We start from the raw sequence: 12858 nt of genomic DNA, 5'->3' as shown, positions 1-12858 counted from the left end.
CTAAATAACATGTTATTGAACAATGAATGGGTTAACAATGAGATTAAGAAAGAAATAAAAAGATATCTTGAAACAAATGAAAAAGAGGACTTGCTAATCACAAATGTGTCCTACAAGGGAAATTCATACATAGTATTATAGGCCAATGTCAAAAAATAAGGAAAAGCTCAAATAAATGATCTCACTTTACTGTCAAAAGAACTTGAAAAAGAACAACAAAGCCCAAAGTGAGCAGAGAACAAGGAAATAAAATCAGAGCAGAAATAAATGAAATATTCTACAAAATAGAAAAAAAGATCAATGAATCCAAGAGCTGGTTCTTTGAGAAAATAAACAAGATTGAAAAACCCTTAACCAGACTTTTCAAGAAAAAAAGAGAGGACCCAAATAAATAAAATCAGAAATTAAAGAAGACAAATAATAACTGACAGTAAAAAATTACAAAGGATGGTAAGGAAATATTACAAACAACTATATGCCAACAAAACAGACAACCTGTACAAAATGGATAAATTCCTAAAAACATACAATCTTCCAAAACAAAATCAGGAGGAATCAGAGAATCTGAATAAACAGATTACAACTTGTGAAATTGAAGCAGTAATTTATAAAAACTCCCAACAAACAAAAGCCCTGAACCACATGGCTTCACAGGTAAATTTTACCAAACATTCCAAAAAGAACTAACACCTCTCCTTGAACTACTTAAAAAAATCCAAGAGGAGGCAAGGTTCCCAAGTTCATTTACAAGGCCAGCATTATCTTAATTCCAAAAGCAAAGAAAGCCACTACAAAAAATAATTATGGGCCAATATCCCTGATAAATATAGATGCTAAAATGCTCAACAAAATATTTGCAAACTGAATACAGCAATATATCAAAAAGATCATACCCTATGATCAAAGGGCTTTATTCCAGGATTCAAGGTCAGAACAACATTAAAAAATCAATAAATGTCATATACCACATAAACAAAATGAAGGATAAAAACCACATGATCATATCAACAGATGCAGAAAAAGCATTTGATAAAATCCAGCACCTATTTATGATAAAAAATTTCAGCAAAGTGGCAATAGAGAAACATATACCAATGCATAAAAAAGGCCATATATGACAAACTGAAAGCCAATTATCATACTCAATGGGCGAAAACTACAAGCGTTTTCCTTAGGATTGGGAACAAAACAAGGATGTCCACTTTCACCACTCTTATTCCACACAGTACTGGAAGTACTAGCCATAGTAATCTGACAAGGGAAAAAAAAAGGTAAAAGGCATACATATTGGAAAGGAAGAAGTAAAACTGCCATTATTTGTAGATGACATCATACTGTATTTGAGAACATAAAGATTCCACCAAAAATTACAAGAACTGATAAATGAATTCAGTAAAGTAGCAGGATAGAACATTAATATTCAGAAATCAGTTGCCTTTTTATACACCAATAATGAACTATCAGGACATTTAAGAAAAAAAACCCATTCACAATTGCTTCATGAAGAATAAAATATGTGTCAATAAATTTAACCAAGAATGTGTAAGAACTATATTTGGAATATTGTAAGGCAGTGAAGAAAGAAATTGAAGAAAACACAAATAAGTGGAAGCATTACTGTGTTTGTGGACATGAAGAATTAATGTCATTAAAATGTCCATACTACCCAAGACAATCTATAGATTCAATGTAACCTATCAGGATCCCAATGGCATATTTTACAGAACTAGAACAAATACTCCAAAAATTTATATGGAATCACAAAACACCCCACATAGCAACAGTGATCCTGAAAAAGAAGAACACAGTTGGAGGAATCATGCTACCTAACATCAAACTATACTACAGTGCCTTAGTAATAAAAACAGCATTGTATTTGCATAAAACAGACGCATAGATCAAAGGAATAGAACAAAGAGCCCAGAAATAAACCCATGCCTTTACAGTCAATTAATATTTGACAGAGGAGGCAAAAACATAGAATGGGCTAAAGATAATTTATTCAATATAAGATGTTGGGAATTTTGGACAGACATCTGCAAAAAAAAAAAATGAAACTAGACCACATTCTAACACCACACATAAGAATAAACTCAAAATGGATTAAGGACTCAAATGTTAGACTAGAAACTATAAACATCCTAGAAGAAAACAGAGGTAGTAAAATCTCAGACATTTCTTGTAGCAATATACTTTCTGATATATCTCTTTGTCAAGGGAAACAAAAGAAAAAATAAACAAAAGGGACTACATAAAATAAAAACATTTTTTCACAGGAAAGGAAAACATCAATAAAATGAAAAGACTACCCACTGAATGGGAGAACATATTCACCAATACATCTGACAAGGGCTTAATATCCAAAATGTATAAAGAAGTTATAAAACTTAACACCAAAAAAAAATAGGCAAAGGACCTGAATAGACACTTTTCCAAAGAAGACATACAATAGCCAATAGACATATGAAAAGATGCTCAATGTCACTATTCATCAGAGAAATGTAAATTACAACCACAATGAGATACCACCATACCTGTCAAAATGGCTACCATCATTAAATCAACAAGCAACTTGTGTTGGTGAGGATGTGGAGAAAAGGGAACCCTTGTACACTGTTGGTGGGAATGCAGATTGGTGCAGCCACTGTGGAAAGCAGTATGGAGATACCTCAAAAAATTAAAAGTGGGAAAGCCTTATGACCCAGAAACCCCACTTCTGGGAATTTATCCAAAGATAACTGAACACTAATACCAAAGAATACATGCACCCCTGCATTCATCACCTCATCAATTACAATAGTCAAGATTTGGAGGTAGTCAAGTGTCCATCAGTAGATGAGTGAATAAAACAGCTATGGTACATTTACACTATGGAATACTACTCAGCCATAAAAAAAGAAGAAAATTTACCCTTTGTGACAGCATGGGTGGACCTGGAGAACATTATGCTAAGTGAAATAAGTATTTAGAGAAAGACAAGTACCAAATGATTTCATTCATATGTGAAATCTAATGAAAAAACTAAACTAAGGAGCAGAGACAGACTGATAGAGCAGAGACAGGAGCAGAGACAGGCTGACAGCTCTGGAGTGGGGTTTGGGGAGTTGGAGGAATCAAGCAAAAAAAAGGAGAGAACTCAAGGACATGGACAACACTGTGGTGATTGTGAGGGGAGGGCATGGGTGGAGGTTTAAAAGGGTATGGGGGAATAAATGGTAATGGAAAAAATACTAAAAAAAAGAAAGTGAAAGCTGAAACAAAAAAATTAAAATAAATACATAAATAACATGTATTTATCTGAAAAAAAGATAAAGCTCCAAAAAACATTTGAATTTGTGTTTGTGTGTGTGTTTAGGTGAATAAGCTGGATTTGGTTACTGGAAGATGAGTACTTATAGAATCACACCTTGGTACTCATCAGCTTCAGAATTCATCAAACCCTCTACTCATTGCATTTTGACAAGAAAAAAATGTTTCAGCACTTGGCACTTGCTCAGGATTCATCACATGTTCTAGAACTTGTATGAGTCATTACACTTCCCCACAAGAGAAAATGCTTCATTACTCATTGCATTCAGTACTTGGTTTTGGCACTTGACACGAGTTCCAAAACAAATTAACAAGTACTGAGGTGCTACTGTATTTTTATTTCCTTCCTATTCATTGAGTTCATCATGGGGGTCTAAAATTTTACTTTTTTAACTTGTTTAAGGTCACAGCTAACCAGAGGACAGCCCATTCTTCATAATCTTAACACTAAAGGGAAAAGAAATGGTGCTGTGCCTGAGTGAGGCCAAGAGAGTAAAAAAGCATGAAGGCTGGGCAGTTGGCCTCAGCCCAAAAAGGAATATCAAATGAGATTCTTCTTCTGAACCAAGGAATTGTTCACTTTGAAATTTTGGCCTAATAAATAGCTCCCTGGCCATCATAGTAATCATATTAACTGGCCCTTTTTTCTTCATTTGGGAACCAGAAGCAAGTGCTGAGATGTTCTCTCTAGCATGTTCCCCAGAGGCAGAGGAAGTTTGAGAAGCAGCTCCAGAAGAACTACCGTTCAATCTGATACCTCCCACTCCAGCCTGGTGGGACTATCCATAAATCCACAATGCATTTTTTTTTAATTTTTAAAATCATTAACACTATTACAGACATCCCCATTTTCCTCCCTTTGCCCACCTCCACCCAGCCCCTGCCCCCTGTCCCCTTGGCCATCACCACACTGTTGTCTGTGTCTATGAGTTACACATACATAAGCATGTTCTTTGGCTAATCCCTTTACCTTCTTTTCTGAGCTCTATTCTGTTCCTTTGCTCTGCTTATGTTTAAAAGCTGGTTTCCATTGCACCAAATTATCACTATGGTCTTGGTAATAATATACCTCAATATCTAGTAGTGTGTGTTCTAAAGGACATTTCATAGATAGACTTCTATCTTCTTCCTTTTCATAAGGAAAAGAGAAGGCAGAAAACCTTACAAATATTCTCCTGTGTCATAATTTGACATCTCCAGGACAAACCTGTCTGCTGACTTGGTTTGAACCAGTCTATAAACTGAAGGTGACAAAGACTTTGATCCTCTCTTGGCTTGTGCAAATGCCTCCAAAGTGGCCTATCTGCTTCTAGCCTCATTGCCCAAGATTGCATTACAGTGATCTTTTTAACCTTGGTATCTGATTATGTCTCTTGTGTATTTAAAACCTTTCAGAGGTTTCCTAGCACCATAGGATGAAATCCAAATTTCTCAAGAGTTGCATCCAGATTTCTATGGCCCAGAACCCTCCTACATCTCTAACTTCAGAGATGCTCCTTGGACAACACCCACCATAATTTGTACCCAACACTTTAGCCATTCTTCAGTACCTCTGTTCCAACATTTATCTGTCCTTGTCTCTCACCCTCAACGTTAGCACCTGCTCTTTTCTAGGCTTATGCAGCTCCCTACCCTCACCCCTTTTTTACCCATTTCTACATGTCTAGTTTCAGAGTTTTCCCCTCCATGGAGCCTCCCCAACTTCCATCTCCACCTCATCCCACAACCCATCACCACCACAGTGCACCATGCTATAGCATAATTATTTCTATGCTTCTCCCTGAACTTGTGAACTCCAAGTAAGAGGCTCTTGATAATTGTTCACTGAGAGAATGAACTTAAGACAAATGGATCAAGTTTTAGAGGACTCCGATTTTCAGGCAGGGAGGTGGAGTCAACATCAAATCACTATGTGGACTGAGGCCCATTCCTGTGTATCGAAGTGATGAGAATAAATCCCTGTTTTAGAAAAAGTAAACTAGCAATGCCATGCCAGATGACGTGAAGGACAGCAGAAAATTAGGCTGGAAATTAGAGGGGAGGCTGCCACAAATGACAATGGTGGCCATAGGAGATGCCAAGAGCAAGAATGGAGAGGAGGGACCAACAGTGAGAGCTTGAATAAAGCTCCTGGTCTAGATTCTGGATCTGTGAACACTCTAGAAATGCTAATAGTAGCCGCAGTTGTCAACTGACATAGACAACTGAAAAAGGTAAAATACACAGAACCTCCTAGGTGAACACCCCAGGCCATGGGTACCTGCCTCTTCCACATTTTAACTTTTCTCTCCACCTTCCAAGTCAGTGAATTGAAGGAAGCTATAGATGAATGTCCATAAAATGAATTCAACAGCAAAAGCCATTCTGTTCTCTATTCATTGATGGTTGCCCAAAATATGGGAGGATGGAGCCATGCAGGGAAGAGACACTCCTACCTGAGTTCCATCCCTGAAGTCTACGGTTCCCGTTCAGAAGACACGTCACCCTCAGCCCCACTGCTGGCACTGCGGTCTTCTTTGCGAGGAACATTTCTTTCTTTGCTTGATTCAGAAGGCCCTTTGGCTCTGGTCTTTTCTTTCCTCTGCTGTTGTTTTTCAAGCTTTGACAGCTAATTATCAAAAGTAAAAAAATTATTTTGCAGATATAAACATGTGTCTGTATACACAAAGAACCAATTAGTTCACAAACAGCAACCACTGAAAAAGCTTTTGTCTGATAACCTGATGACCACAGTGGTTCTGATGCACCAAATTACACATAAAATGTTTATCAGTGAGGCACCTGCATCATTAACACAGATTAGCCATATGTGTGATCTCTCTCAGACCACTGTCCCCCACCATTAACTCAGCTTTGTCAATGTGGTATTTGGGAATAGTCAACTAACAGACTTGATAGCCCTATAAATGAAAAGGCTGTTAGTCTTATTTTTTTATTTGATTTCTCTATAGTTTTTTCTTACCAAGTTGTGTTCCCATTTATTGTTTTTTTAAAAAAAATGATCAAAACACTTCACGATTTACTATAGATAAGAGAGAGGCTGTGAATAAAGTACATTAAGCACATTTAAACATCATCTCAGTTATCAGTTTGTTCTTTGAGACTGTGCTTGACTCATCCATAGCCAAAACTCCAAATGCCTTTACAAGGCTGATGGTGGCTACACAGGGACACTGGCCATGGGAACCCTCTCAGACTTCCTCCAGACCAGCTGGGGACATGCCTGTGACATCTAATCCCAAAGAATCTGAGTCTACTTCTCCCCTACCTATCTCCTCAAATTGTCCAAAGAAACCACAGACTACATGGTCAAAAGAAACCTAGATCACCTAATACTCTGAGCTGCAGCACAGCCACTCCAGAAAGTCCTGCTGAGAAACATGCCAAGAAGACTGGTCAGGTTTTGACCCATGACATTTTCTTGAGCCAAAAAATATCTATCTGTAACAAAGCCCAAGAGACAGCAACACCCAGTTTCATCTGCCTCCCAGACCATGACTGCAAATATTTTCCAGTTCACAAGCAAAGGGGGAAACTTAATGAAGGGCTGGCTTTTCCTGACTGGTCCCTGTCCCATAGACAAAGACAAAGAAAAGTCAATGTAACCAACCTGTTGCATCATCTCTATATTACAGACAGACTTGGAACTAAATCTTTAGATAGATCAACAATCAGAAACTCTGAGTTTGGTCCAGAAAACCAATTTTATTGATGGTTGACTTACAATGTTATCTTTCCCACTCATCATTTACCTGAAAAGCTGTATGTAACAACTAGGTAGGTTAACATGCTAATTTGATTTTGTAACTGGAGATATCACTTCACTTTGACCCACTCACTCTCCTCCCAGATAACTCCCTTAGATAAATTCACATTTGTGTGCACAGGAAAGGCTCACAAAATTGTGCACTGCATTGTTATTTATATTAGCAAAAACTTAAAAACAACCCAAAAATCCACTGACAGGAGTACAGATAAATATAATATGGCATAGTCAGAAAAAGCAGTACTGTAAAAGCAGCTATATGTGTATTAAAATGGTAAGTCTTTAAAATCATGCTATGTGAGACAAATAAAATTTCAGAAGGCTATATAAAACAGGGTTTCATTTACACAAAACAACACTACATATCCTAATGGGCTTGTGCAGAATAGTATGAACTGGGAGAATACAAACCAACCTCAGTGCACTACTTAATTTTGGAGAGAAAGAGAAAAGAATGTGATCATATCAGAATGAATATATGTGGGCATCAACTGTAACTTTTATTTCTATAAAAACACAATGAGATCTAGAACAGGGTTGCTGACTGTGCCATTATGTGGCTTGCTTGCTATTGGCACTTGGACCACTGATCTAAGACACAAAGGCAAGGAGGTAAATCAATGCACTGCTTCCTTCATCAACAAAATCTTGCTGTGAAAAAGTATCAGCTACTGAACTGCAAGTCTAGTGGTGTACCGCATTTTATTCTAGCACAAGCTCTTTGTGTTTTCATGGCCTGGTAACAAACAGTTCATTATAGTCACTTCAAGCAGGAATGACCAGGAGCAAAGAGGACAAAAAGTTAGCATTTTAAAAAATCTGAGTAATGACTGTACAGAATTCCTTGCTATGTTTTCTTCTATACTATTATTTTTCCCTGGATGATCATTTTTCTCTATGCCATTCTACCACAGGTTAGGGAGGAATTTCTTACATCTATTATGGCAGCCTTATTTTCCTTTTGGTGTTACAATGCTCTTTCTTTTATGAAATGATGAGGACAGTAGATAGAGTTCTTCTGTCTCACCCTCTCCCTTTTTATTTTCTTGCAAAATGATACTGAATTGTACAATGTGAATGCATATAATGTTGTTAAGCTGTACACTTAAGAATGGTTATTAGGATAGTAAACTTTATGTGATGTGCATTTTACTGAAAATTTTAAAAATTTTATTGAGATATAATTGACAAAAACATATTAATTTCAAGTGTACAAAATAATGATTCAGTATCTGTATAACAACTGATCTCCATGAATAACTATTAACTCCTCCAAAACTTAATTACTAATTGCCTACCATTGACCGGAAGCCTTGCCAATAACATAAACCATCAATTAACACATATGTTGTATGTTATATGTATTATGTACTGTATTCTTACAATAAAGTAAACAAGAGAAAAGAAAATGTTATTAACAGAATCATACCCCAAGAATCCTGAAACACCAATTCAAAAGAACCAGACTTCTGGCCAAGATAGAGGCATAGGTGGACACACTGTGCTGCCTCACACAACCAAGATAGGAACAACAATTCAGAAACAGAATAACAACCAGAACTGACAGAAAACTGAACTGCATGGAAGTCAGACAACCAAGGAGTTAAACTAGACATGTTCATCCAGACCAGCAAGAAGGGTAGAGTAGTGCAGCTAGAAGGAGAGGGGTCAAGGCACAAAGAGCAGTGGGACCAGGTGTATAGGGCATCCGCTGCACAAGACTGCAGCGGGTGGACCATGAACATGCAGTTGGTGGCTGGCAGACCCAAGGCACAGGGTGGCAACTGGCAGATCCAGCAAGGTGGTGATTGTGAAAGAAGGCACTGCATGCAACCCAGGGTCCCAGCACCAGGAAATAGAGCCTCGGCACACTGATTGAGGACACCTGCGGGTATTGAGGTGCAGGGAGAGACTCCCAACCTCACAGGAGAGTTCATTGGAGAGACCCACAGGGTCCTGGAATGTACACATGCCCATCTCCATGGGAATCAGTGCCAAAAGGGCCCAGTTTGCTTGGGGGAAGCAGTGGAAGGGACTGAAGTCCAACAGAGAGTGGAGCAAGCATCATTGTTCCCTCTCAAACCCTGCCCCCATATACAGTGTCACAATCCAGCAACTGGGATGCCACATCCTGGTGAACACCTAAGGCTCCACTCCTCATACGTAACAGGTGTGACAAGACAAAAAAAAGGCTCAAATAGAAGAATAGCTCAAAGCTCCATAGCAAATACAACTAAATGACTGAGACATAGCCAATCTATCAGATGCACAGTTCAAAGCACTGGTGATCAGGATGCTCACAGAATTCATTGAATTTGGTCACAAATTAGATGAAAAAATGAAGGCTATGCTAAGTAAAATGAAGAAAAATGCACAGCGAACCAATAATGATAGGAAGAAAACTGGGACTCAAAGCAATGGAGTATACCAAAAGGAAGAAAGAAACAACCAAACAGAAAGGAATGAAGAAAAATGAGGAGAGGCTTAGGAACCTCCAGGACATTTTGAAACATTCCAACATCCAAATTATAGAGGTACCAGAAGGGGAAGAGGAAGAGCAATGAGTAGAAAAGTTATTGGAACAAATAATAAAGGAGAACTTCCCCAATCTGGCAAAGGAAATAGACTTCCAGGAAGTCCAGGAAGCTCAGAGAGTCCCAAAGAAGTTGGACCCAAGGAGGAACACACCAAGGCACATCATAATTACACTACCCAAGATTAAAATGAAGGAGAGAAATCTAAGAAGCAGCAAGAGGTAAGGGGACAGTCACCTACAAAGGAGTTCCCATCAGAGTGTCAGCGGATTTCTGAAAAGAGACCTTTCAGGCAAGAAGGGGCTAAAAAGAAGTAGTCCAAGTCATGAAAGGCAAGGATCTACATCCAAGATTGCTCTATCCAGCAAAGCTTTCATTTAGAATGGAACGACAGATAAAGTGCTTCTCAGATAAGGTCAAGTTAAAGGAGCTCATCATCACCAAGCCCTTATTACATGAAATGTTAAAGGGACTTATCTAAGAAAAAGAAGATAAAAAACATGTATAGTAAAATGATAGCAAACTCACAATTATTAACAACCACACCTAAAACAAACCAAAAGCAAACTAAGCAAATGACTAGAACAGAAACAGAACCACAGAAATGGAGATCACATGGAGGGTTAGCAACAGGGGAGTAGGAGGAGGAGAGAGGGGGAAAGGTACAGAGAATAAGTAGCATAGATGGTAGGTAGAAAATAGACAGGGGGAGGGCAATAATAGTTTGGGAAATGTGGAAGCTAAAGAACTTAAGACACATAGACATGAACTAAAAGGGGGGAATGTGGGTGGGAAAGGGTGTGCTGGGTGGAGGCTTATGAAGGAGGGAAATGGGACAACTGTAATAGCATAATCAATAAAATATATTTTTTAAAAAGAAGCCATGCACCCCAATGTTCATAGCAGCACAATTTATAATAGCCAAGTGCTGGAAGCAACCTAAGTACCCATCAATAAATGAATGCATCAAAAATTATGGTATGACCTGGCTGGTGTAGTTCAGTGGATTGAGCATGGGCCTGTGAATCAAGGGGTTGTCGGTTTGATTCCCAGTCAGGGCACATGCCTGAGTTGCAGACCATGTCTCCATTTGGGGATACTTGAGAAGCAACCACACATTAATGTTTCTCTCCCTCTCTTTCTCCTTCCCTTCCCTTCTAAAAATAAATAAATAAAATCTTAAACAAACAAACAAACTGGTACATTTACACAATGGAAAATTATGCAGCAGAAAGAAAGGAGCTTATACCTTTTGTGACAGCATGGATGGAACTGGAGAGCATTATGCTAAGTGAAATAAGCTAGGCAGTGAAAGACAAATACCATATGATCTCACTTATAAGTAAAACCTAATCAACAAACAAGCAAGCAAGCAAAATATAACCAGAGACATTGAAATAAAGAACAAATTGACAGTAACCAGAGGGGAGGTGGGAGAGAGATAATGGGGGAAAGTAGGGGAAGGCTCACCAAGAAACATGTACAAAGGACCCACTGACAAGCCAAAAGGGGAAGGATTGAGGGTGAGAGGTGGAGTGTGGGAAGGGAGAAAGTGACAGCAGGAAAATAAAGACAACTGTACCTTGAACAACAATTTAAAAAAAAAAAAGAAAATCGTAAGGAAGAGAAAATGCATTTACAGTATTTATTTAAAAAATCCACGTACAGTTCAAACCTGTGTTGTTCAGGGATCAACTGTATTGTGAAATGACCATCACAATAGTCTAGTTAACATTCAGCACCAAAAAAAAAACAATGTTGTAATGATCTTGGAACACACGAAATTGGCAACCCTCCTGGACCCTCTAATTTATTTTTTATTTTTTATATTCCTAGTGCATGAAATTCAAACACCTGGAAATTAATGTTCTGCAATGAACTGTGATATGCTGCCTTTTGCTGCCAGTAGTTTACATTTACATCAGTGTCGGTATATGTACTTATACATGTGTATGTTACATATTTGTGTGTATCTACAGATAGATTTTGCATATACATACACATAAATATAAAATCATAAGTGCATCTAAGTTAGACAGAGATAAAGCATGATTATTTTAAAAAATCATGTTTTGTTTCCCCTCTTTTGAGTAAATATAGAAAATGTGAATATAACCAGTAACAACCAAATCAAGCTTCCCCTCACTGCTACAATTCAATCTCATGCAAAGCTCTGTTTGTGATCCAACCTGTTAGCCACTTGCTCCTCTTTAACGCTGTTGAGAAGCCAGATTCTAGGTGGGTGATGGGGAACAATTCCCAATTATTGCCAGCTTCCTGGAGGCTCTTGTGCCCTGGCAGTGCCCCTTTGTTTCTCACTGACTCAGAGGCGCCATCAAGAGGGCAAAACTGCAGAAAAGTCCATTTGACCTCCCACCCTATCATGGACCATGCTTGTAAATCATGTGTGATAATTATTTAAGTAATAGGCATAGCCCAAGTTTCTGTAAATAATGTAATGTTGATTCTTTTACATTATTTAGCATAAAACAATCCTAATCACATATGGCTCCATGCCCCAAACAAAAGTTCTTTATGAGAACACTGTGACTCAGTCTAATAAATTTAAACCTTTCCTCAGAAGACTTGGAATCCAATGCAACCAAAATGTGGAATTTATATCGCAAGGCAAGAAAGCAGTTAATTTTTTTTGAGAAAACAAATGAGAAAGAAAAAAAAGAGGAAGAAAATAAATTGGTACTGCATATAGACTCATGCCCACAGCTTTCAAGTTAGTAGGTAGATACACATCAAGGACAAACAAAAACCACAACAGGCCCTGTGAAATACATGTTCTACAAACACTGACATGGAGTACTTTTGTTTTTTTGTTTGCTTGTTTTTTGATTAACTGATAAGAGTGTCCATATTGGGAAGGAGACATTGTCCAAACCATACTGGATCTAGTGTTTAGAGAGAAATCCAACCTTCCAAGGCAACTCTAGAAACAAAGAAACTGCCACAGGCCAGGTAAACATCTTACATCCAGCCTGTACCTCTCATAGTGGATCTCAGAAAAGGGGACCAAAACAAGGGAGATTAGAATATCTAGATCCGAATCTCCCCAACTCACAATTAAATCCACTGAGAAAATAAAGAGTTTTCTTTTTAATTAAGATGTATAACATAATTTAATTGTATAATGTAAGAAAAAACTAGTTAATTGCAGGGTTTGGGGTTTCAATATTTGCAGTTTAGATATTTAGAGCAAAACAAAAATAAAACCCCCAAATGCCTGACTATTATGTG

At 37.9% G+C, this 12858-nt stretch overlaps 1 protein-coding gene across 4 annotated transcripts in view; it reads right to left on the bottom strand.

Annotated features, from left to right (window-relative positions):
* Positions 1 to 12858, bottom strand: part of DTD1 (D-aminoacyl-tRNA deacylase 1) — a 311404-nt gene that overhangs the window by 35455 nt on the left and 263091 nt on the right. For 3 of the 4 annotated variants that reach the window (XM_045833208.1, XM_045833209.1, XM_045833211.1), the window contains one exon: positions 5745 to 5917. In XM_045833208.1, the coding sequence (XP_045689164.1) occupies positions 5745 to 5917 (173 nt within the window). Of the gene's footprint in view, positions 1 to 5744; positions 5918 to 12858 lie in introns of those variants that run through there. The other variant, XM_045833210.1, reaches the window with a different exon arrangement.

The sequence above is a fragment of the Phyllostomus hastatus genome, unplaced genomic scaffold, assembly GCF_019186645.2.
Source record: "Phyllostomus hastatus isolate PE091 unplaced genomic scaffold, TTU_PhHast_1.1 phas_contig_17, whole genome shotgun sequence".
In the NCBI taxonomy this organism is placed as follows: domain Eukaryota; kingdom Metazoa; phylum Chordata; class Mammalia; order Chiroptera; family Phyllostomidae; genus Phyllostomus; species Phyllostomus hastatus.
The sequence above is the reverse complement of the archived record's forward strand: the minus strand, read 5'-3'. Positions and strand labels throughout refer to the sequence as shown.